The 26,779-nt window shown below is 42.8% G+C and overlaps 1 protein-coding gene across 1 annotated transcript in view; it reads right to left on the reverse strand.

The window, feature by feature from the left end:
* The window catches only part of LOC134372476 (speedy protein E3-like), a 104,205-nt gene extending 80,095 nt beyond the window's left edge, over positions 1 to 24,110 (reverse strand). The window contains exons 1-6 of the mRNA XM_063089966.1: positions 24,011 to 24,110; positions 23,305 to 23,523; positions 22,586 to 22,644; positions 21,890 to 21,975; positions 20,056 to 20,224; positions 19,824 to 19,874 (exon numbers count right to left, since the gene is read on the reverse strand). Coding sequence (XP_062946036.1) covers positions 19,824 to 19,874; positions 20,056 to 20,224; positions 21,890 to 21,975; positions 22,586 to 22,644; positions 23,305 to 23,523; positions 24,011 to 24,110 — 684 coding nt within the window. The remainder of the gene's footprint in view (positions 1 to 19,823; positions 19,875 to 20,055; positions 20,225 to 21,889; positions 21,976 to 22,585; positions 22,645 to 23,304; positions 23,524 to 24,010) is intronic.
* Between the last annotated feature and the right edge of the window lie 2,669 nt (positions 24,111 to 26,779).

Here is a 26,779-nt window from a genome sequence, read left to right on the forward strand (position 1 = left end):
TTTTTTTTTTCCTTTGTTTTTTTCCTTTTTTTAATGTGGCAAAATATACGTAATAGAAAATTTACCATTTAAAGCATTTTTAAGTGCACAGTTCAAGACAGTAAGTACGTTCACTTGCTGTGCAACCGTCACCACCATCCATCTCCAGAACTTTTGCATCGTCCCAAACAAAAGCTCTGCACCCAGTCAATGCTGCCTCCCTATTCTCCCTCGCCCCAGCCCCTGGCAACCACCACTCTACTTTCTGTCTCTATAAATTTGACTCCTCTAGGTACCCTGTATACCTCACATGCTGTGGAGTCATACAGTATTCATCCTTTTGTGGCTGGCTCATTTCACTCAGCGTAATGTCCTCAAGCTTCTACCATGCTGTAAGATGTGTCAAAATTCTTTCTTTTTTAAGGCTGAATAATAGTCCAATTGTATGTATACGTCACATTTTGGTTATCCATTCATCCTTCATGGACATTGGGGTTGTTTCCACACATTGGCTCTAAGTCTTGCTTTTGATCCATTGTTAGAACTTATTGATGAGAAGCACATGTATTATTCAGGCTATGGCTAAAGTTTTATTTCCTATTTTGACACCTTCAATATTTCTTTATTTGAAAAAGGTGACCGGTAAGGTGATCTTAACCTTTGACTTGGTGTTGTCAGCACCATGCTCTCCCAAGTGAGCTAACCGGCCATGCCTACGTAGGGATCCGAACCCATGGCTTTGGTGTTTACAGCACCACACTCTCCCAAGTTTCTCTTTCTACCAATTTAGTGTTTTGCTTTGGTTTTGGTTTATTTTTAGCTGAATTATTCCCTACTGGTAGTGTCAATGTTTGGGAATTTGGCTTGACAATCTGACCACTTGGTTATCTCTTTAAAAGGATTAATGTTTCCAGATATCTAATCTCTATTAGATATTAGGGTGAGACAGCAGTCTTATTTGTGAGTCTTTTCTGTTTGTCTGTCTACTTTGAGCTCAAATCAAAAAGAATCTGATTCCCACTGTGAAAACAGCTCTTTGATATCTGAATTGGTGAGTTTTTGAGTTTCTATATTTACTCTTGATTTATATCTAAAATTTTAGAGTTGAGGTTATATGCTCTATTTTTCTGTATGTCTATGTGTAATTCAGAAAGGTCCCTACTTCTGTGTGCATGTGATAGAGTTTGGATGTGTTGTCCCCCCAAAGTTCATGTCAAAATCTGATCCCCAGCTCGGCAATGTTAGGAGCGGTTTGGGTTATGGGGGCATATCCCTCAGGAATAGATTAATGCCCTGGGTGGGGGTAGTGAGTCAGTTCTTTCTGTATTAGTGCCAACGAGAACTGGTTGTTGTATTAGTCCCCACAAGAGCTGGGAGGCACTGGAACCTCGCCCACCCCCGTCTCTCTCTCTCTCTCTCTCTCTCTCTCCCTCCCTCCCTCTCCCTCTCGCTTCTGCTCACCATGTGATCTAATTTTACTTGCCAGCTGCCTGCAGTTTTCCACCATGAGTAGAAACAGCCTGAGGCTCACACAGATGCAGCTGTCCCAGAATCGTGAGCCAAATAAACCTCTTTTCTTTATAAATTACCCAGTTTCAGGTGTTGTGTTATAGCAGCACAAAAATGGACTGATACAGGGTGTATAATGTTTTCCTACGTCTGAAAGGTTTAAAGTAGATTATTGTTTCATAAATTTAAGGGCTCTCTGTTCGCCTCCCCTAGAGGAGAGTTAGTGTTGCTTGCTGCACCTATTTTTGGCACCAACAAGGGAGGGAGATTGAGACCACAAGGGGCAGACTTATGCGAATCCAGTAGCTGGCATTCTCAGTAAAAGGAATTTATACCAGCCTGTGTGACCACAGTGACGGAGCATGTTGAGTGGAAGGGAGTTTCTCTTTTGAATGACATTCCGCTAGAGGTGCTATAGAGCACAGAATATTCTTGACTACGTCTGGTGCGTGTGACAGGATTTGACTAATAAACGTGCCCTAAAAGGAGACCAACTGAGCATGTGCAAGACTGTGTTACATACCAGAAGACCATCCCCTTAGTTGAATATTCCTTAGGTAGCATGAGTACGTATTAGATCGAGTAGAAAAGCTGAATCCCGGCAGAAGGTGGGGCTCTTGCTCACTCTCTCTAGGGCCAGCTAGTGCTCTGGCTGTGGAGTATGTATTTCTTTGTTTTTGTATCAAACTTAGTTTCCGCAAGAGGCTGCTCATTCTCTTGAGCCAGCCTGCACTCTGTACTGAACTTTACATGTATATCTCTTACTTTTGTGTTAAACTTTTGTGTTAAACTGGGCCCTGCTCAGTCTCTGGAGCTCGGCTGCACTTTCTGTGTGAAGTGCGTATCTCTTATTCCTTCCATTAAACCTGTTTTCGTCTTCTACTGTGACTCTGCTCTTAAATTCTGTCCTGTGCTGGAGTCAAGAAAGTGGTAAGAGAGCAGGATGATTTGAGGCTGACAGTCAGGCCTCACCAGACCCTTTTCTGCGGCATCAGGGATAGAAGGCAGTCTGTAACCTGAAAAAGGGCCCTCACCAGAAATGGACCATGCTAGGACCCTGATTTTGGACTTTCAGCCTCCAGAACTGTGAGAAATAGACGTTTGTTGTTTAAGCCTCCTCGTCTATGGTCATTTGTTCTAGCAGCCCGATCTGACTAAAACAACATAATTTAGGTAAATCTTTGTCAAATAAGCCTAGTTCAATATTTTTTGGTTTAATAAAAACAGCTATGTCTTGTCTGAGGTATGAGCGTTAGGCATAAATTTTTTATTCTACTTATGAATGTTCTTCCTAAACTTTATAGGTTTCCCAATCAAATAAGCTAACATTACTTCTACTTAATGTTTAAGGTTATGACAAATGCAAATTTGTGTTTCACCAAATTTAATTATTATTCAGACAAACTTTATTTCAGCGGTAACTGTGTTTTGTAGTATGTCACCTTGATGATAAATTCCGACATCTTTTGTTGACTTAAACCCTTGGACTGATATTAAATTGAGTTCATTCATAGAGAGTCATTGGATACCTAGGTCATTTATAAGTAAGAATCCTGAAACATTGACTACTAAGCATAATCTTAAGTTTATACGCTCCTGCTTTTTGTTTGTTACAGAGAGGCTATATCTTGGGGTCTTCTGATGAATGCGTTCATTTTTACCACTTTGATAAGTTGCGTAAGGAATGTTCGTAGCTATGTCAAGTTGTGTTGCATGTATTCATGAGCTCTACTAGTCTGCTAAAATACTGATATGGGATAGTATGTTCTCAGTTCTTTACACTCCAGCTTTCTTTGTGGAATGGAAGTAAGTTTGGTTAAAAGTTATAATTAGTGTAGTGGATTGAAATATGTCCCCCTCAAAACTCCCTGAAACTTGAATTGTGTCCCCCGTGTTTTGTGTATTAGAAACTTAGCCCCCACTGTGACTTTTGAGAGGGTGGGAAATCCTATTACGGTAATTGGAAGGTGGAGCCTCAAAGAGGCGATTGGATTCTAGGACTGTGCAGTAGTGAATGGATTAAAAATGGTGGTCAGGGGCATGGTTCTGTGGGCTTTAAAAGAAGAGAGAGTCTTTCCCTCTCTTTGCTCTCTCTGCTTCCACCATCTTGCAATGTGAGACCCCTTGGTGACTGTTGCCACCACCAGATGGACTTTGGACTTCCCAGCCTGAGAAATTGTAAGCAATAAATTTCATTTTCTTTATAAATCACCCACTTTCAGGTATTTTGTTATAAGTAACATAAACGGACTAATACAGTTAGTATACATGAATGGAACTCCAGAGAGGGACAACTTTGTAGGCAAGGTAATAGGCTGTGTCTTTGTTTGTTAGTGGGGGAAAAAAAAGAAAATAGTTTTATGCTAAAGTAAAAAGACCTGTTCCAGAAGTCCAGAAAGGATAGTGGAGGATAAAAGCTGAATGAATATAGAAAGTTGTAAGAAATGAGTGGAAAGAGAATGTTGTGTGCCTTGGCCAAAGGTGGCTCCCTTTTCATAACTTTATTTATAAGATTTTCAAAAAGAGCTTATGGTTCTGTTAATATCAAATATTATCTTGGTGCTAAACTGGAATTTGGTTTTCTCTCTGTTAAAAACGATGATTATTTTTGTGAAGTGTTGATTTGCTCTTAATGAGGTTGTAAAAATTATTCTTTACATTCTGTGTATTCAGCCCAAACAGCAGAGATTCTGTATCTCACCAGAAATAACTTTCTATACTTTGTTCTCACCTTACCATGCCTGAGATTGTTTTCTCTTCTTTTCTTTTATTTCCTTTTTCTTTTCTTTCATTCTTTTTCTTTGGGCCAGGAAGAGGGATTTATTCTGGCTGAAAGAACGTGTGAGCAGAATAGCCATGTCAGCCTGCCTCCCTGAGTGGCAAAAGTTTAGGGTTTTTAAAGGGAAAAAAAGAATGCGGGTATGTGCAGGTGGTAGTGGGGACGGTGGGTGGGAATCACAGGGTTTACAGGTGGCATGAGTCAGACATCAGGATTCCATGATGAAAAGGCTTCTTGGCGTCATGGGGTGTGTGGCCGATGGTCTGCTGAGCCTCAAGTCCCTGTTGTTATGTTGAGGCTGGAGGCATTATTTCAGTTTGAAGGTTGGGAAGTCCAAGTCCAGGGAACACGGTTGGTGAGCACCTTCTTGGGGAGTCGTGACTCTTCACAGCAATGCAGGGTGTCACATGGTGGGTGGCTTGAGAGGGAGGGGGGAGAGCGAGAGGGAATCTCTTTAAAATAAAATCAACTAAGGTTCCACATTTGTGCGAAAGTGGAGGTTATCTACAATTGTGTTCCTTTTTGTATGTTTATTTATAATACCATATTGTCATTTTTAATTAATAAGTACCCAATAAAATCTCAGACATTCGTGATCCTGATACAGGAGGTGCCATTTCCCTGGGCTTGGATTTCAGGACATGCATGCCTCTGGGTCTCCAGCCACTCCCTGAGGTCTCAAGCCCCCTGCTCTGAGCTCTCTCCTAGGGGGACGTTACTGTTGCCAGTTAGACCTATTTTCAGAACCAACAGGGGAAAATGACACCAGGAGGGGCTGGCTTATGCAAATCCAGTGGCTGGGCATGCTCAATAGAGAGCACAGAGCATTCTCAAATACACCCGGTGCATGTGATAGGGTCTGACCAATGAACATGCTCCAGGAAGAGACAGACTGAGCATGTGCAAGACTAAATGTTAAGTGCCTGGGAGCCAGCCCCACAACTGAATGTTTGTTAGTTAGAGAAAGTATAAAAGCTGAATCCCAGCCAAAGGCAGGGTTGTTGCTCACTATCCCAGAGGTGACTTGCGTCTCCCTGGGTGAGGTGCGTGTACTTTACCTTGTACGGAACTGACTTTCAGCAGGTGGCTGCTCATTCTCTTGAGCCAGCTGCACTTTGTACTGAACTTCAGGTATGTTTTTCTCAATGTCTGTACTGAACTTTTGTGTTAAAGTTGGTGTGGGGCCTGCTCCGTCTCTGGAGGATTCCGCACTCTCTGTGCAATCTGTACTTCTTATCTGTCATCTAAAACTTGTTCTCACTGTCTGTTGTGACTCTGCCCTTGGATTTTTTCCTGTGGCTGAGTCAAGAACCTGGTAAGAGGACTGGGTGGATTGAGGCCAACTATTGGGGCCCCCAGACCCTACCTCCGCCATCAGTCCTATCTTAAGTATTCAGATCTCCTGACGACATTTGATTTTTCCATCCCCAAGTTCAATCCTAAGTGTAAGATGAAATACAATAAAATAAAACTTTCAGTGTATCTTTTGTACCGAAGTGTCTTTGAAATTTCCTAGGGGGCCTGAGGAAAATGACAGAATTTGTTTTTTCACCTTATAAAAAGAGAAGTGTTAGAAATAATTAAGTTTATTTGATGAATGAGTTGCATGGGAAGTTGAGGACTCCCAAACCATGTGTTCCCACAAGCAAGGCTAAGTTGCCTTGTATATCCTAGCTTTGGAGTTTACATGGATAACTGGGCCACTTCCAGGACTAGTGGGCCTGTAGAAAATCCCATTCCTCCCACTGTAGGAAGCCCCAGGCCTCCTGACAGAGGGAGGAACTCAGAGCCTTGTCCTTATTCTTATACCCTAGCCCGTTGAGGCTCGACACCATAGCAAACATACCAATTTTCTTCCAATCCAGAATCCCAGCCAGATTTTTTTTTTAGATATGGACAAGATTATTCTAAATTTTATATTTCAGAAAGGAATAGGAACTAGAATGGCAAAGACCATTTCCAAAAAGAAGAATAAAATGGAAGAAACCCTTGTATCTTATTTCAAGACATTGTATAGCTATAGTAAGAAAGACTGTGTCGCAGACTTCATGAATATGACCCCAAAAGCAAGGGACACCAAAGGAAAAATAAACAAATGGGATTATATCAAACTAAAAAGCTTCTGCACAGCAAAAGAAACAATTAACAGAGTTAAAAGACAACCAACAGAGTGGGAGAAAATATTTGCAAAATATACATCTGAGAAAGGATTAATATCCAGAATATATAAGGAACTGAAACAACTTTACAAGAAAAAAACAAGCAACCCAAGTAAAAAATGGGCAAAAGAGCTAAGTAGGCATTTCTCTAAGGAAGATATACAAATGGCCAACAGACATATGAGAAAATGCTCCACATCACTCAGCATCCGGGAAATGCAAATCAAAACCACACTGAGATACCATCTAACCCCAGTTAGGATGGCTAAAATCCAAAAGACTCTGAACGATAAATGCTGGCGAGGTTGCGGAGAAAAAGGAACTCTCATACATTGTTGGTGGGACTGCAGAATGGTGCGGCCTCTATGGAAAATGGTATGGAGGTTCCTCAAACAATTGCAGATAGATCTACCATATGACCCAGCTATCCCACTGCTGGGAATATACCCAGAGGAATGGAAATCATCAAGTCGAAGGTATACCTGTTCCCCAATGTTCATCGCAGCACTCTTTACAATAGCCAAGAGTTGGAACCAGCCCAAATGTCCATCATCAGATGAGTGGATACGGAAAATGTGGTACATCTACACAATGGAATACTACTCAGCTATAAAAACGAATGAAATACTGCCATTTGCAACAACATGGATGGACCTTGAGAGAATTATATTAAGTGAAACAAGTCAGGCACAGAAAGAGAAATACCACATGTTCTCACTTATTGGTGGGAGCTAAAAATTAATATATAAATTCATACACACACACACATACACACACACAAAAAAACTGGGCTGGCGGGGGGAAGAAGATATAACAACCACAATTACTTGAAGTTGAGCAATTACTTGTCGTCAAGCAAACAGAGGGGACATTGGTGGCGGGGAGGGGGGGGAGGGAGCAGGGAAGGAGGTTTTGGTGAGGGGCAACAATAATCAGCCACAATGTATATTGACAAAATAAAATTAAAAAAAAAAAAAAAGGATAGACTGTGTCGTATAGGTGGAAAGATAGATAATTGAACAGAGAACCCAGAAATATACCCACACAAATATGTGTAACTGGTTTTTGGCAAGGGTGGGGAAACAACTCAAATCTAAGGTCAAGAGTTTGGATCCCAGTACTGCCCAGCCACAAAAAACAAACATAAACTCAATGGAGGAAAAAAGAGCTTTTTTAGCAAATGGTGGTGGAACAATTGGACAGGAAGTAGAAAACTGAACCTTGACTTAAAGCTCAAAAGGTTAATTGAAAATTAACTCAAAATGTAAAACTGACTTAAATGTAAAATGTAGAAGTATAAAATTAAAAAAAAAATTTAGGAATAGAAAATCTTCAGGATTTAGAAGAAGCTTGTTAGACTTGAAACCAATAGCACAGCCCATAACAGAGAAAATTGATGAATTGCACTTGATGAAAATTAAAAACTTTTGCTCTACAAAAGATCCTGTTCAGAGGATCAAAGGACAAAGTACTACTATCTAGAATATATAAAGAACTCTCAAACTAAACAGTAAATTTGGGCAGTTTTCTACTAAAAATGCAACTGCAACGCAACCCAGCAATCATACTCCTAGATATTTATCCCAGAGAAATGAACCGTTGTGTCCACACAAACACCTGCGCACAAATGTTCATTGTATCTTTAATTGTAATAGCCCCAAACTTGAAACAACCGAGACATCCTTCAGTGGATGAATAATTAAACAGACTGAAGTACATCTGTACCATGGAATACAACTCAGCAGTGAAAAGGAACAAACTATTGATACCCCTAACCTCTTGGATCTCTAGGGAGTTGTGCTAAGTGAAAAAAGCAAGCCCCCAAATTACATACTGTATAATTCCATTTATATAGCCTTCTCCAAATGACAGAATTATACAGAAAGAGAACTAATTAGGGGCTGCCAGGGGAGCCCCTGGCAGTTAGGACAGTGAGTGTGACTATGTAAGGGTAGGTAGCACCAGGGAATTATTGGTGGTGATGGAATAGGTTTATATCTTGATCCAGTGATGTTTACAAAAATGTATAGTAAAATGGCATAGACCTATACACACGTTGTATCAATGTCAGTTTTCTGATTTGAGTATTATACTATGGTTATGTAAGATGTCATCATTGGGGGAAATTGGGTGAATGGTACTTGGAACCTCTGTGTACTGTCTTCCCAATTTTCTGTTAATCTCTGATTATTTGGAAATAAAAATCAAAGGAATCCCATTATGTAATTGCAATAAAAGCACATTCTGTTGACTGAAAAATCCAGACACGAGAGAGTACTGCATAATTCCAATTTTATGAAACTTTAGAAAAGACAAGTCGAATCTTAGGCACAAAAAGCAGATTAGTGGCTTCAGAGAGCCAGGGTAGTTACACGGTCATATAAATTTTCCAAAAGTCATCAAAATGTGCACAGAAAACAAATGATTGTTGTTATTTATATTATTTCTTAATCAAGTTGATTTTTAAAACAAAACAAAAAATGACTTTTCTAAATTAGTTGTGTATCCATTGGCATATAGCAATGTCTGGCATTCTCTCCTCCTTCCTTTTGGTAATGCAACCCCTAATATTGTTTTCAACTTTGGTTACAGTTGGTGTGGCATATGATGAATTAAAGCTAAAGACATTTGAGAGAAAAGAGTCTGAGTAATCACTGAATCGTTTTCTTAAAGGCAAGGGCACTGATCCTGGAATTCCTCTTTTCCTCCTGCCCCCTCGGTGGTGAAGAGTGACAAACCTCAACAGTCATCTTGGACCCAGAGATGGGAGCCACCTGTCAAGAGCAGCAGAGCCAAGCCATCCAACGGTGACCCTGGTTGGCTTCGTGAGAGAATGATTTCCCTTTTACCATTGCACTGTCACGTGAGGTAGGAAGAAGTCTCCATTTTGGTTGAACTGCTGTATTTTGGAGTCTCCCTGTTTCGTCATTATCCAACACATTAATGCATTACACTCTACTCATCAGCAGGGCACGAGAGTGTTCATTTCCCACACCTTTCATGACACTGAATATTGTCAAACATATTAAATATTATGAAAAGAAGAGCCTATTGCTGTGGTTATAATATTGCTGGCCATTACTAAATGCAGTGGATCGAATGGCCCCCCAAAGTCACTGAAGTTTAATCCCCTCCGTAAGTGTTGAGGGTTGGAAATCCTATTACGATCATTGAAGATGGGGTCTTGAAGAGGTGATTAGATTGTAAGGACCATGCCGTAGTTCATGAGCATGGTTGTGAGGGCTTTAAAAGGAGTGTACATGAGCGTCTCTCTCTCTTTCTCTCTCTCTGTCTCTCTCTGTCTCTCTGTCTCTCTCTGTCTGTCTGTCTCTCTCTCTCTCTCTCTCTCTGCTCCACCATTTCTACTATGTGAGATCCCTGAGTCACTGTCACCACCATCAAAGCCTTTGCCAGGTGTGTTCCCTGGACTTTGGACTTCCCAGCCTCTGAAAGTGTAAGAGGTAACTTTTATTTTCTTAATAATTCACCCAGTTTGAGGCATTTATGTTATAAGCAACAGAAATGAATTAATACAGTTAAGTGTTATGGACTAAATAGTATCCCCCCAAAATTCATATGTTCAAGCCCTAACCCCAATGGGACTGTATTTGGAGATGGGGTCTTTAAGGAGGTATTTAAGGTTAAATGAGGTCATAACAGTGGGGCCTTGATCTGATAGAAATGGTTCCCTTGTAAGAAGAGGAAGAGAGACCAGAACTCTCACTCTCTCCTGTGCTCCTGCACAGACGGAAGGCCTCATGAGGACACAGCAAGGAGGTGGATGTCTGCAAACCAGGAAGAGAGGCTTCACCAGAAACCAACCCTGCCAGCACCTTGATCTTGGACTTCCAGCGTTCATCACTGTGAGAAAATGAATATCTACTAGTTAAGCCGCACACCCTATGGTATTTTGTTATGACAGCCCCAGCGGACTAATACAGTAAGGCTCAGATATTTTCCATATATATCAGACGCTTACCCCTTCTTAATTGTAATTCCTGGGTTCATATTCCGTGCTATTTTTCTTTTTTCTTTGTTTTTTCCCCCTTATTTATTTCTCATATTAGAAATGGCATACCCTTGAAAAATGTGTTATAATTAAATTTTCCAGTATCATTTGTGTTTTGACTTGGTTAAAATGGTCCTTTCTTCACATCAAAATTTAAAAGTTTTACAGAATTAAAACTATGTATCTTTTCTTTTGGGGCACTTGGATTTTCTGATTTCTATATTTCTCTAGAATCTACCCCTACATAGATGTTCTACAAGTTTTATTCTGCCAGGAGGCCATAATGTCTGGAAATGTAAATTATATAATTATAAAGCTTGGAAATAAAATGTCATTATGTGTTTGTTTTTTAAAACAGGATTCTAGCTGCAGCACTCTAATCTCTGCCTCCATCTTTACAAGAGATGGAGGTATTTACAGGTCAGGGTAGCTGAACAACCAGAGCAGGCACTTTGGTCACGAGGAAGAAGAGCACAGCCACAGAGATGCAGGAGCATCTTGGGGAAGAAGCTGAATGGATGGGAGTAGCTGCAGAGACAGGTGCCCTGAAGTTTCCTGCTGGACTCTTTTGTTTCACTCCTATCATTTCTTCCTAATTTCTCAGTGTTTCATCTTCATAAAGCTCCTTCCTCTTGCTTGTTCCCACTCTTAAACCATCCCAGATGCCCGCTGCAGTTCCATCCATTACAGCCACTATTTCCTGGGCATCCCATTCATCTTCACAAGTCCTGTAGCATGATTCTTTTCCTCCGCTCATGAAATTCTGGCTGCCCAATTCTGTGCCGTAGTTTCGGTTTTCCCATCTGATCCACTCTGTGTGAGTTATGATCCCATCACACCCTTGATTCCTGTTACGCTCCTACTTTTCCAGCTTCTCACCATACAGTTTCACCTTCTCCCACCCCTCTATTCTCCGGGACATCCAGCTGCTCCCAGCCCCATGCTGCAGCCTCCAGGGCCACTGCCTCCCTAGCTTGGCTTGGCCTCCACATGCAGCTCTTTAGGATCTTCTGTTCAGGAAGCTTGGCCGCTCTGACTCTCCCACGTTCCTCTTCTCCTAGTAGTTCCTGCTGTCTCCCTTTGGAAGTCCATATCCTTCCCTCATCAGAACATTTCTCCCAAGCAGCTCCCTGGATTGATTTTCCCTGGAGGCTAGTCAGTGTCGTCCAGCCTCTCTCCCGTTCTCAGCTGGCCCATTCTCTTTGCCTTGGGAGTCACTTGAGCTTCATCCCCTTCTCAGCAGCCTCAGTTTCCCCTTCTCCCCAGCTGGGTCAGTCCTCTTCTCAGGCTTCTCTCTGCCTCTGAGCCAGTCCCACAGTGTTCTGTTCCAGGGTCCCTAAGCTCTGCCAATCCTCCTCCTGTCCTCTGTGGCCAGGCCATCTGTTTCCTTGCCTGGTTTGTCACTGCTTCATGGTTGGCATCCAAATTAGTCCATTTCTGTTGCTTATAACAAAATACCTGGGACTGGGTAATTTATAAAAAAACAAAATCTATTGCTTATGGTTTCAGAGGCTGGGAAGTCCAAAGTCCAGGGAGCACTTTCGGTGAAGGTCTTCTTTGGTGGTGCCTTTACAACAATGGCAGAAAATGGCAGAGCAGAGAGAGAGCAAGTTCCTCATGCACTCTCCTTTTAAAGCCCTCAGAACCACGCCTAGTGGAGCTGTGAGAGCAGGACCGCCATGGAAACCCCAGAATTGTAGAGCTACCAGTATGCAGTGCCAGCCTGCGAGAGCTGAAGCATCACCTAAGAAAGCCGTGGGAGGGGAGCTGCCGGAGGACTTGGGGCCCTAACCCTCACACCTGCATGCAGAAGATATCGAACATGGAGTCAAGGTATGTGATTTGCCAGCTTTGAGATTTAGTGCCTGCCCTGCTGGGTTTAGGACTTGTTTGGGACCTGTTACCACTTTCTTTTGGCCTACTCTTCCGTTTTTGAACGGGAATACGTACCCCCTGCTTGTCCCACCATTGTATCTTGAAAGTAGATAACTTGTTTTAGATTTCATAGATGGGACGACTTTGAATAACTTTGGACTTTTGAGTTGAAACCAGTTAAAACTTTGGAGTTGATATGAATCTATTTGTATGTGAAAAGGACGTGAGTTTCGGGGAGCCAGGGGTGGAATGCCTTGGGTTAAATGTCCCCCCAAAACTTAATCCCCACTGTAACTGTTGAGGGTGGTAAACTCTGTTATGGTAATTGAAAGGTGGGGCCTTGAAGAGGTGATTAGCTTGCAAGACCATGCCCTACTGAATTGATGAATAATAGTGGTCAGGGGCGTAATTCTGAGCACGTTAAAAGGAGTGTGCATGAGGAACTCTCTCTCTGCTGTGCCATTTTCTGCCATGTGAGACTCCTGGGTCACTGTTACCACCACCAAGACCCTCGCCAGGTGTGTTCCCTGGAGTTTGGACGTCCCAGCCCCTAAAGCTGTGAGCAGTAAATTTTGTTTTCTTACAAAGTGCCCAGTTCCAATAGTTCGTTGAAAGCAACAGAGGCAGACTAATACAGCGTCCATCACCTTGTTTCCTGGGCGACTCTTTTCATTCAGCTCATCCCTCACCTTAGCTGCTCTTCTTTCTTCACCTGCCCTCACCTGCAGTCCTGTGGAGACCCAGATCTTCTTATGTTCATGCAAATTCCTATGTGTCTCATCAGTGATACCTGTTCCCAAGCTGCTTCCATCAGACTGTTCCTCCTCTTTGTTTGTATCTGTTTCCATACCTGCTGAACTATTCTCCACGTTAGTACTCCACCTGCACCCACTTCTGAGTGCTGTCCTCTCCTGGAGCCATCTCCATCAGGTGCAGCTGTCCCTGTGGCCCCTCCCACTGGTTTTGCTGTGTGTGGTTACTCGGTGCTCATCGGCTGATCTCACTGATCCTACCGGCACCCTTCCCCACCACACAAACGTACTTTTTTCTTCGTCTTCTCTGCACTCCGTTGCTCACCTGACACTAGCTGCTCCTATGCCTAGATCCTCTCTCCTCTGCCACCTTTCTCGGATCTTCTAAGCTGTTTCAGTTGCCCATGTGCACCCCCAAGTTTCAATCCTTCCCATTTCTTTGGCTTCTCCTGTCTTCTTGTGTCATAGGTCTGTCCTAAAGTGTCCCTGCATCTTCACCTGTTCACCTTCCCTGACTGCCGAGCTCTGACAGAGCTCCCAACTGTGGCTGTACGAAGTGTTGTATAAAGAATAATTTGTCTGGTCGTTGTCTCTGGCTCCTGGAGGGATCCTCTAAATCCTTGGAATTTTCTGGGTGATAGGAGTGTCTGTTACTCATGGTGGGCCCCTTGGACTACACCTGAGTTTATGCTAACCAGGTGAGTTAGCATGGGGGGCACACCAAAAAGATGAGCCATGTGATTAGAGGGTTGCAGCTTTGAGCCATGTGATGTCAGCCCAACCTCCAGGAAGGAGAGTGGGGGCTGGAGATTGAGTTCAGTCACATGGCTGATGATTGAATCAACCATGCCTATGTAATGAAACCCCAATAAAAACTCTGCACATGTACTATGGATTGAATTGCATCCCCTAAAGTTTAATATAATAGAAACTTAATTCCCACCGTGGCACTGTTAAGAAGGTGGGAAATCCTATTATGGCAATTGAAAAGTTGGGCCTTTAGGAGACAATTCGATTGTGAGGTCTGTGCCCTCATGAATGGATCGATCCATGCATGAAGTAATGGGCACGGTCCGGATGGCTTTCAAAAAAGAGTAAGGAGTTAGCTCTTTCTTTTGATTTATTTATTTTTTTTGAATTGAAACATAATTGATTGTACATATCTGGGGGTACAGCATTGGATATCAATACCCATGTGCAATATGTGGTGCTCACAATAGTATAATTAGGATATGCAGTATTACACAATGTCATCACTGTTTGTGGCCCTTTACCAATTTCTCTCTAATCCACCTCCCACTCCCCCTTTTCCCCCTCCCGCTCCCCTTTTCACATCTCTGGTAACCTCAGTTCTGTTGTCTCCTTTTGAAAGTTCAATGAATTATTGTGATTGTTGTATCTTTCTTTCCTTTTTTACATTTTTCATACATCTATTTGGTTGTTTTGGATTTTTTTTTGTTTTTCAGCTCCACTTATAAGTGAGGACATGCAGTATTTCTCTTTCTGTGCCTAGCTTATTTCACTTAACATAATTTTCTCTAGTCCATCCATGTTGCTATGAATGGCAGAATTTCATTCTTTTTACGGCAATGTAGTATTCCATTGTGTATATCCTTATCCGGTCATCTGTCAATGGACATTTAGTGTGGCCCCTGTAAATAGAGCTACATGAACATGGGAGTGCAGGTATCCCTTTGCCATGATGATTTCCATTCCACTGGGTATATACGGCAGTGGGATTGCTGGATGATATGGCAGTTCTATCTGTACTTGTTGGAAGAACCTCTATACTGTTTTCCATAATGGCTGCACTAATTTACAGTCCCACCAACAGTGTAGGAGGGTTTCTCTTTCTCTGCATCCTCTCCAGCATTTGTGGTTCTCTCTCTTCTTGATAGTAGCAAATCTTACTGGGGTGTGTCATTTTTTTTTTTTTTTTTTTTTTTTTTTTGTCCTTTTCGTGACCGGCACTCAGCCAGTGAGTGCACCGGCCAGTCCTATATAGGATCCGAACCCGCAGCGGGAGCGTCGCAGTGCTCCCAGTGCCGCACTCTACCAAGTGTGCCACGGGCTCGGCCCTGGGGTGTGTCATTTTGATTTGCATTTCCCTGGTGCTGAGTGATGTTGAGCATCTTTTCATGTGTGTGGTGGCCATTTGTATATCTTTCTTTAAGAAATGCCTGTTAAGCTCATTTGCCCATTTTTTAATTGGGTTCCTTGTTTTTTTAATGTTAAGCTGTTTGAGTTCCTTGTGTATTTTGGATATCAATCCCTTGTCGGATGTATAGTTTGCACGTGTTTTCTCTCATTCCGTAGGTTGCCGTTCCACTCCGTTAATTCTTTCTTTTGTTGTTCAGAAGCCTTTTAGTTTGGTACAATCGCATTTGTTCATTTCTCATTTGTTGCCCGTGCTTTTGGGGTCTTTTTCGTGAAGTCATTGTCCAGTCCTACTTCCTGAAGTGCTTTCCCTGTGTTTTCTTCTCACCACTCCTATTTAACACAGTTTTAGAAGTACTATCCAGAACAATCAGGGAAGAGGAAGAAAGAAAGGGCATCTCGATTGGAAAAGACAAAGTCAGGCTGTCGTTGTTTGCAGATGACATGATCCTGTATATAGGAAAACCTAAAGATGCTACAAAAAAAGACTCTTGTAGCTGAGAAACAATTTCAGTAAAGTTGCAGGATACAAAATCAACATGTGAAAATCAGTAGCATTTTTATACTCCCACAGTGAACTAGCAGTAAAAGAAGTCAAGAAAGCAAACGCGTTTACAGTAGTCACCAAAAAATGAAATAACTAGGAATAAATTTAAGCAAGCAGCTGAAAGACCTTTAGAATGAGAACTACAAATCACTGCTGAAAGAAATTAAAAAGGACATAAAAAGATGGAAAGACATTCCATGCTCTTAAATTGGAAGAATTAACATTATGAAAATGGCCGTACTACCCAAAGCCATCTATGGATTCAATGCAATCCCCATCAAAATCCCAATGACATTCCTCACAGAAATAGAAAAACTAATTTTAACGTTCATAGGGAACAACAAAGGAATCCTGAGCCAAAAATGATAATAATGGTAAAACCAGAGGCATTACACTACCGGAATCCAAATGATACTACAAAGCTGTGTTAACCAAAACAGCATGGTACTGGCATAAAAACAGACACTTGGACAAATGGAACAGAACAGAGGACCTGGAAATCAACCCACATACTTACAAGCACAGGATCTTCAAGAAAGGCACCAAGAACATACACTGGGGAAAAGACTGTGCCTCTTCAATAAATGGTGCTGGGAAAACTGGATAGCCATTATTTAGAAGAATGAAACTAGACGTGTGCCTCTCAACATATCCCAAAATCAACTCAAAATGGATTAAAGGCTTAAAAATAAATGTAGTGTTAGCTCTCTCTTGCCACACTGTTTTGCCATGTGGCACCCTGCGTTTCTGTGAAGGGTCAGCACCCATCCACAAAGCCCTCACTAGTTGTGTTTCCTGGGCGTTGGACATCTCAGCCTCTGAAAAGGTAAGAAATAAATTTTGTTTCCTTATAAATTACCCACTTTTAGGTCTTCTGTTATAAGCAACTGAAACAGTCCAATACAACATGAAAACTCAGGTGATTTTCCCTGGCTGGTGATACACATCATTGTGCTGGGAGGCTGATGTATCCTGATGACTCAGAAGCTTTGTGTTTGGGACCCTGCCAACCCACACTTCTCCTTTTTGGCTGGCCATGATTTTTGTTTTCTTTTTTGTGTGTGTAATAAAAGTGTACATATCATGCTTTCCTGAATCTCGTTAAGTTGTTCTAGAGAATTATCAAATCTGAGAGGGGTATGGGAGTCCCCAAATTTGTAGCCAGTTGGTGAGAAGTGCATATGGCCTGGGGACTCCTGAACTTGTAGCGAAGGCAGTCTAGTGGGGGGCCTGTGGCCTTAACCTGTGACATTGACCGAACTTCATTATTACAATTGCATTGCAGGTGCCTGTCTTTAATAGTTTCTACCTGGATAGGAACTTTCATCTCCTCAGTTGCTGCATGCACTTCACTGCACTCAGTCTCCACTACATCCGTCAAACTTCAAGCTCATTGTATACTTCAGCCTTTCCCGGGTCCTTAACGTTGTTCCCTTTTTTCTCAAACCCTATCCGCATCTCCTCAGTGGCTCTTTTTCCTCAGAAGCTTACTGCCCTGTTGTTTGTCTCTCGTTGGTTTTTTCTTGCTTCTCGCTGCCCTTTCCGCAGCTGCTCACGTATGTTCTGATGCTTCCATTTCCCGAGATGCTTTTCTCTAGTAACTCAGTATTCATGTTATTAGCTCTTTCCTCTCCAAGCCTATCTCACTTAACAGCTTTAGCCCTTCCTATCATCTCATTTTTCTCAGAAATTTCTCTAACACCCTCATTGATTTTCGGTTGTTTCTATTTCATCACATGCTCTGGATTTTCTTTCCATTACATAAAATTGGAATTTGAGGTTGTGAGAAAGACTCCCATTATAATATAAGTAGCAAACACCACCTTTGCCTGTGTGTTCCCTTGCCTTGGACTATTTCCAGGAATGCATCTCTTGTTGAGACACCTTTCCTTTATTTAAAATTTTGGATTGTTATTCAGGCGCCCATACAGTTTCCTTCCTTCTTTCTACTCTTCCTAGTTTTTCTCCCTCACTGTTTTCCCCTGGTTTCCTGCTTTAAGAGTCTAGCTTAAGATCTGCCTCTTGTAATTTTTGCTACATGAAAAATAATTCAGGATTCTTTTTCAGACTTAAGGAATTTGGTCAAATAACCAGCATCCCATTAAGGAATAATATCACTGGACGGCGAACAAGCAATCCAGACTGATGTGATCACACGCATTGTAAAGGTGAGAAGACTTTTGATTTTTATTATATTTCTTCGAGTTACATTGCACTGTCCTCTTTAAAAATACATAAGACATGTCCTGTTTTAAAACACAGGTCCATTTTAAAATAAGGCAATTTTAAAAATTAAGTGGAATTCTCCCAGTTTAATAATGAAGACTAAACATGAAATAAAAATTTCTATGTGGAAGAATTTGGGGGAACCCCCCCCCCACCTGTACATATAATAGATAAATTATGCAAGTATAATAGATAAAAAGACAAAAACCTCTCTTAAAAATGAAAACAAAATTGTATTTATGGACATAACAGCTAGAACACCCATCACAAAACTTCATATAAACAGCATGTTTTCAAAACTATAACTATTTCAAAACTTTTTACAATAAATACAGTAATAATTCTATGGCCAACATTTTCAAAATATACCAATAAAATTTATGTTATCTATTAAGCTATATATTATAATCCTATGGCTCTAGTTTTGTATGTTCAAAGTCATTTCATCCCGATCTGAGCCTCTACACTCCACTTTCACATGGTCCTCGTATATAACAAAGAGACCTCCAACGTCTGCATCTCCCCTGGGACCAGTGATCTGGAAGTAAGAGAGAGACAATGTCAGACTTCAAGGAGGCAGTTCTCTTAGACATGAAGATTATTCACATTCTAAATCAATCCTAACCAAAGTTGAGACTGACTACTAAACCCAATTTAATGTCTGACCCTTTATTGTCAACCCGAATCCTAACCATCATTCTCAGTTGTGATTCTTGGACCCAGAATCACTCAGTACACTTAAGGTCATGCCCAGTAGCCTGCTTTATAGCAAGGACGTTACGTGATTCTGCTCAGGGAGTGGGACATACTTGGAGAATGCGGTTTTGGACTTAACTCATACCTTGGTCCTTTTGTGTTACTTAAAACCTGAATTTCTAACCGTGCTAGAAACATCACTAACATGTCAACATCATGAGACCAGAAGCCTAATCCCTAATCCTAACCTCTAATGTTTAACCACAATGCTTAGCCCTAAACGTGGCTAGTTGTGCAAGATTTGAACCAAATCTTTGCTTAATCCTCTGCCCAAAGCAATAACTCTAATGTGTCAATCGTAATCAGCCACTAAGAAGTTAGTTTTTCTTAACCTTTGATTGGTCGAATAAACTGCCTTGACCGTAAACTTCAGGGGGCAAAGGTGTAATTGTACAAGTGGAAAAACTGGTCCAGAAGTATTAGTCAGGGGACAGCAAGAATTTGCAAGCGATCTGGCCATGAGCAATTTGTTTGAGAGCAAATTTGGATGAAAATATAATTATCATTTATCTTTCATTATTGAATTTGCAAACTGTTCCATCTAATATCCTATTCCTAAACATTTATTTTGTTATGTATAAATCCCTATAGTTGGTATTCCTGAGGGATGAAAGGTCAAAAATGAATTAAAAAGAAAGAAAAAACACAATGTATGGAGGGAAATGGAAATTTACAGCTGAAGGGTATTTACTTTTGACAAAAGTCAACATTTTATCAAAGCTATCATTTGGGCCCAACTGCTTTGAGTTAAAGGATTTTCGCCCGATCCGTGCCTGTGTGACACTGGCTGAGCGGCCTCCCTGGCTGGCTTCCAGCACATCTTACTGAGGTTGCGCCTCTGTCTGGTTAACGTGTGGCTGTGGAGCTGATGGGGAGGGTCTGCTGCTTGCACCTGGCCGGCCACTTCACAATGCAAATAAGGCTGATGTGGGCAGAGGGTGGATGAAAGTGGGCCAAGCAACCACATTTCCTAAATAGACAAGAAATCATTCTGTCTATACCCTGGAGGACACAGACGTACCTTCCTTCAGGCCGATGACCTCGGGCCTCCATGGTCCCCAGAGCTCTAGGGAATATGGGTGCGATGTCGTCCCCACACCCAGAGCTCCGGATCATAAGCTTGGATCTGCAAAGAGAAAAAGCCCTCTGAAAAGACGAGACTCCCCAGGAAGACGCCTCCCTCCCCTGGTCCAGCCTCCAGGTCTTTGTAGTCCCCAAATCCCAACTCCAAGTCCCCATGTTCCCGTCTGTCTCCAATCCGGCTTTATCCCACACCCTCCGCTCAGAATCGCCACAGCCCCACCCACCTGTTCACACTCTTCCCGGGTAACCCTAGCCTTCCAGCCCATGGAACGGAAGAATTGGAATCTCAGTTTGTGGAACAAGGGACGCTGGGCGCGGTTCCGTCCGTAGAGGAATGAAAAAATGGCCTGTTTAGGGGCCTCGTTGTCCTCCTCCATGTCACTGGCCAGGTAGCTGGAGAAAGAAATTAGGTTGCTTGTCAGGGGCACAAGCGGGAAGGACCTCCACGTGAGGTCCGCCTCCCAGAAAGGACAGGCCGGCCGTCCTCAGCACAGGACTCTACGCAGTGTGACAGAGTATGACCCATTCATCAAGAGGCCACTGCTGGATGGAGACCTTCCAAAGGGCGCCTCTCACACCTTGATGATGAAGACAAAAACCCAACTGGAGAACCTGAGGATGTCTCTTGTCATCCTTAGGCAATGCAGTTGACATCGATTTCCCCATTCCCATCCTCGTCCCCCTTCCATTCAACTTGTTACATGTGCACACACCTGTCTCTCCTGCTATATCGCAAATACCCTGAGGACAGAACGTGACCCTGACTTATTTCTCTCTTCATCCCTCTCCTACCAAATGGCTAATGTAGGACTTGGTCATGCTGGTGCGTCAGTTCACCAGGTATTTCTTGGATCTCTCTTCCCATCACCTCACATTCCCTGGCACATAGGATGTGCCTCTTAGGATCTTGTGAATGAATGAATGCTTTATCCTATAGCCAAATGCCACACCGATTACCTCATAGACTCAATATAACATAAACACTTCCAAATTGAAAATAATTGTGGTGAGGCCTTTAAGAGTACATTAACATTTTGACAAGACCCTGCTTTCAGTAGATGTCTATTCTAATGGGATTAGGGAAAGGGAAGGGGAAAATAAGAAACTATACTCCAAAGTATCATATCATAATAGAATTAATCAAAGTGCTACTAAGATGAAGAAGTTGGAAGATCAGGGAAGCCATCAAGAAGGTTTTGGTGTTTGAACGGACTTTAAGGATAAGTAATTTTCTTCAGATATATGTGTGTGGAAGGCGCCTAGACAGAAAACAATATAAAAATTGAGGGAAGGGCATTTGAAAGGAGCAGAGAAACAAAGGAATGAAATATCAAGATGGTAAGCAGGTTCGATTGGAGAGAGATTGCACGGTTAGGTGAATTCAAGCTGAGAACTGTGGCTTTGATTTGGGAAGTCATTAACCAGTGAAGTCATTGAGGAGGACTGTGAGGCAGTTTTGTGTTTTGGAAGGCAACACATGTTAAGCCCACTGGCTTGGAGAGAGACTTGTGAGAAACACCAGCAGGGAGCATTTTACAATAGATCCGTGTTATGCTAGGAGGGTCTGAATTGTGGCCTCGGCCATGGGAATCCAGAGGGGGAAGACAAAATTAATTTGATATTGGTATTGGAAAGAGAGAAACAGAGAAATCAGAAATGAGTATTTGCCTGGGGGCAGGGTTGTGTCAAGGCTTTCTTCCGCTCCTCTGTGGAGAGTTTCATGTTTCCGTTTGCTTTCTTCAGTTTTTTTTTTTTTTAAGTGACATTAGGTGGTTACTTTTTCACAAAGAACAGCTTAGGAACACTAAACTGTAATCCTAGCATTTTCATACACAGAGTAAACAGTAGAAATAGGTTAAAAAACAGGTGAACGGTTAGCATTCTAGGGCTTGCCAGTTAGCCCACTCGGTAGAGTGCGGCGCTGATAACACCAAGGTCAAGGGTTTGGACCCCCAAACTGGCCAGCTGCTGAAATAAAAATAGCGTCCCACTTCTCGCTCTCCCACTTCCCTCCCAGGATTATGGATATTAACCTATGGGATGAGGCAAAGTACTCACAGCGCTATGAAGAAATGAATCCGTCGGTATTGCCAGGGAAAGAGGCCAGCCCTGCTGAAATAAGCTATGACCATAGACAGGAGATACTGATGGAGAGAAGAATAACAATAGAAGAGGGGTCAAGCCTGGAAGAGGAAGAACCTCGAGATAAGGGAATGGGAGGCTGGGGCAGGGCTTGCTGTCAGAGAAGAGACCCCAGTGTTGACTGAGCATCCTTCCTTGTGGGGGAGCAGAGGGAGTGTCCGAAGTTTCTTTGCAAATCAGAGAAGTCAGGGGAAGGGACGCTGCTGATGCTCCCATGATGGCAGCTCAGATGGGGTCTTTCTTTTGAGGGAATATGTTTAGGACAGCTGGTGTCAGGAGGGTCTTTGGGAAGCTGGAGCAAATGGGAGTGCCAAATCCATGAGAAGAGATGGGCCAGGAACTTAAAGGAACAACCTAAGACGCAATACCCAGGGCAAGACCGTGGTCTAGGGCTCAGATCTCCAAGCAGGGGCAGGGGCCACCCATTCATTCTGCAAGGAACCATGAGGCCCCCCAAGGGAGATGCTGACAAGTCATAAAGGGGCCGGGACCGTGCGAGTGTCATGCTGGAGATGTGTCCAGGGAGAGAGGAGCAGAACTGTGGGTTAGAAAACCCTCCCCTCCCCCAGGTTATGCACTGGAGCAGGAATGTAATTTGGTGAACAACCTTACCTTGTCAGATACCATCAGATTTTTGTCCCAGGCTAGGAATCTTTTAACAACACGATCCTCTGTAAAAAGAAGGCATATATGACATTGAGAACAGGAACAGGGTTGTCATGGGAGCCACAGAGTCTGGAGGAGAACATGTCTCCCTTGGAGAAGGCTCAGTATCGCCAAGAGTTAGGAGGTTGGGAAGCAAAGAGAGAAGAACGTTCACTGGGTAGGGACAGTGGCTCCCGTTCTGAGAGCCCCTGAGGAGTGACTGAGTGAGGGGCTGGATATCATTAGAAAGTCTGCATGATTAAGAGCGATGCCCCCTCATCAAACATGAACGTTTGAAGTCGTAAACTAATTGCCTTCAGAAGTCATAAACTTATTCCCGTTATTTTCTCGTTAGATAGTCACATCGGGGTGTGAACATGACCTTGTTATCCCCTTCTACAGATGAAGACATTTAGATTCAGAAAAGTCAGCAAGAACTAATAAGTTTTGGAGGGTACAGTCGACACCAGGCTTTCTTATCCCGAGTGCAGCCTTTTTTCATGGCTAGCCTAATCCTATCATCTTCTAAGTGTCCCTGATGAGTGGCCAATACCGAGTCCTCCGGGGATGGAGAGCTCGCCAACTAGCAGGGCATTCTTTTCCATTGGAAAAGTGTCATTAATTGGATGTTTCTTCTCTTTTCAAAAGAATTGGATTGGAGGGTTCTATCTGGGGTCTCTTCCTACCAAGTAGCTTGGTGAAGACCTCGTGGTGCTCAGGGAGCACTGATGACACCCGCTGTCTCTTCAGCTTCATCTTGAGCCCACACAGCGTCTCCACGACCCAGGCGCCGTCTTCGTCGGGCACTAGCTCCTCCTCTGTCTCCTCCTCGAAAGCCACTGACCATTCCCTCTTCCTCTTCTGGCCAGGGGACGGAGGCACGGGGCTGGGATCTACCCAAGGGGCTGAAAAAAGAAACCAGGCTCCAGTGTAAAGCTTCTGTCTTTGGAATCCAGCCACTGGTCATCTAACCCCCGCCCCCTGACAAAAACACCCCAAGCCTCTGCTCCATCTTCTTGAGGCCTCAAAACTGTTGGCTTTCTCCAAAGCCATCTTTCCATCTTTCTCCCTTGTTGCTCACTTATCTGTCCCCACTCACCTTGCCATGGATCCATCTCCCTGTCCTCCAAACTCTTCCTCATCCAAGATAATTACTTCCACGGGGATTAAGCAGGGAAACCTCTGCTTGAGGCCCCTCTTCCCTTTTCTCAGTTTTCCTTGCAGGTGGACATTCTTTTCCACATCTCCTGTACTCTCATTCTCCATCCCTGGCTTGCTGAGACCCTCCTTTCTTTCCCACACACCCTACTCAGGTACTCCTTCCTGACTTCTGTACCCCTTCCTCCTTACTCGTCAATTCTCTCAAATATTTTCTCCCTCCATTCACCTCACCTGAAGGTCCTGGGATTTCTTCATCCACCACCACATCCAGGGGATACCCCGAGGAGCTAGGCTCCTCCTCAGGCTGGGAACACGGTTCACAACTGGCCATGTTTTCTCCCAAACTCTTTCTTCCCTTCCACGGAACCTAGACCCTAATCCGTCCAAACCGTTCTTCTGGATTCTGGTTAAAGCTAAGTCTGTTACGTCTTCTCCAAGCCGGGGAGAAGTCCGGAGTGGAGAAAGAAGATGCTGTTGTTCACCTGTGCTGCCAAGCACCCACAGAGTTTGGTCCATCCAATCAGGAAGTTGGAAGCCTTTGATGTCATCAGTCATTCCAACCTGGCAACCAGTTTGAAGGAAAACATGTAACTGCCAGTCTACTGTGCACTTGTCCTGGAGATTGGGGTAAATGGTACCTCCTGCCACTGACCCAACGTCTGGCCATTTTCCAAAACTATCCTCAGGGTCTCCAGATCCCACTTTCCCTTCTCCCCCGCAGATGACCTGTTCTCTCCACTCTGAACGTGAAACATGTTGGACTTCCCTCCCCTCTGTGCACTCCCATTTCAGAGCCCAGTCTGGTGGCGTGGCAAGAAAATTTAGGGTAAGCAGAAATGGTAAGACCTTACAAGAGTGAGACAAGTATGTGCAAAAGATCCCAGGTAAACTGAATCGAATGAAACACTCAGATCAACACACTCAGTTTGGTAAAGCTATTCTGTTGAGTGTTGACTGACATTCACTGTGTTCACGATTCTGTACTGGGGGAACACACGTCCTCTGCCATCAGGCATCTTTGAGTCCAACAGACATTTAAATGACCTAAAAACATAGAAAACAATATGTATCACCATACACACTTCAAATGGTGTCTACAATTTCAGAGAGTGTATGGATTGCCTAAAGCCTACCCCTTAACTCCAATTAAGACACTCTAGTCTACATATCAAATTTTGGAGCATCTGAATCACTCTTGACCCAGAAATTTCACTACCGCTCATGTACCCTATGAATAAAATAATATATGAACAAGAAGACGAAATGGAAAAGTCTCCGATTGAAGACAGAGTATGATATTTTCTGTGAATGTGGGACGCTCATGGGAGTACAAATGCAGAAAAGAATGTAACCTTCTCAATGTCACATGGTGCCAGGGGAAACCTTCTCCACTTCTTAACTCATGCCTCTCCTCTTCACCCGGGCATCTGAGTCTTGTTTTTTTTTTTTTTTCCTTTGTTTTTTTCCTTTTTTTAATGTGGCAAAATATACGTAATAGAAAATTTACCATTTAAAGCATTTTTAAGTGCACAGTTCAAGACAGTAAGTACGTTCACTTGCTGTGCAACCGTCACCACCATCCATCTCCAGAACTTTTGCATCGTCCCAAACAAAAGCTCTGCACCCAGTCAATGCTGCCTCCCTATTCTCCCTCGCCCCAGCCCCTGGCAACCACCACTCTACTTTCTGTCTCTATAAATTTGACTCCTCTAGGTACCCTGTATACCTCACATGCTGTGGAGTCATACAGTATTCATCCTTTTGTGGCTGGCTCATTTCACTCAGCGTAATGTCCTCAAGCTTCTACCATGCTGTAAGATGTGTCAAAATTCTTTCTTTTTTAAGGCTGAATAATAGTCCAATTGTGTGTATACGTCACATTTTGGTTATCCATTCATCCTTCATGGACATTGGGGTTGTTTCCACACATTGGCTCTAAGTCTTGCTTTTGATCCATTGTTAGAACTTATTGATGAGAAGCACATGTATTATTCAGGCTGTGGCTAAAGTTTTATTTTCTATTTTGATATCTTAAATGTTTCTTTTTTTAAAATAGATGATCAGTAAGGGGATCTTAACCCTTGACTTGGTTTTGTCAGCACCATGCTCTCCCAAGTGAGCTAACTGGCTGTCCCTATGTAAGCATCCGAACCCGTGGTTTTTTTTGTTTTTAGCACCACACTCTCCCAAGTGAGCCATGGGCTGGCCCATGATTCCTTAAATATTTCTAATCAACTCATACAAGCCTGAGTAAAGTCAGATCAGTTAATCCCAGATGCAGGTATTGCTTTGTCTTTTATTTATTTATTTTTCTTATCCTTATTCACAATGAGTGTCTACTTTTTTGAAGTCATTCATTTTCAGAGTTGGATGAGGGCTCAAAGACCATCCAAACAACCTGCGAGTCCCAGTCTCTCCTAGGAATCTCTGCCTGATGCGAAAGTCACAGCTGAACCTAGCTGCAAGCCATCCCCAATAATTGTTTTAGCTTAGCTGAAACCAGCTGCTGACTACCCCAGATAATCGACTAAGCTAAATAATAATGGTGGACTATAAATTAACTGCTGACCATCCCTGACAAAACTTCATTTTTAGTCTTTGCGTACCACAGCTTAACAACTCCTACAGGGAAAAGATATCCCATGCTAATTGTTTGCAGCTCAAACCCTGGCTAACCTAAATAATTGCCTGAAATTCCTCTTAAAGATAACAGAAACATCTTTCAAGTTCCTTGTACTGAGCAGTTGATTGTTAATCACCATGGTGTAAGCTGTCTTGCAGAAACCTAAAAGAATGCTTGAAGCAAGAAGGACATGCATGCAGAGGAGACCCTATTGACCTCCAGATAGTACTCAGAGCCAGGATGCCAAGCACAATTAAAAATGAGGGGTACATCATCACTTTTTTTGGAAAACAAGCAAAGAATGAAGTGAGACTGGAATGTGCATAGCTCCCAAGAGTCAGCTCCTACCAACTTATGGTTTTTTGTAATTTTACCTA

This window comes from Cynocephalus volans, chromosome 3 (genome assembly GCF_027409185.1).
Source record: "Cynocephalus volans isolate mCynVol1 chromosome 3, mCynVol1.pri, whole genome shotgun sequence".
In the NCBI taxonomy this organism is placed as follows: Eukaryota; Metazoa; Chordata; class Mammalia; order Dermoptera; family Cynocephalidae; genus Cynocephalus; species Cynocephalus volans.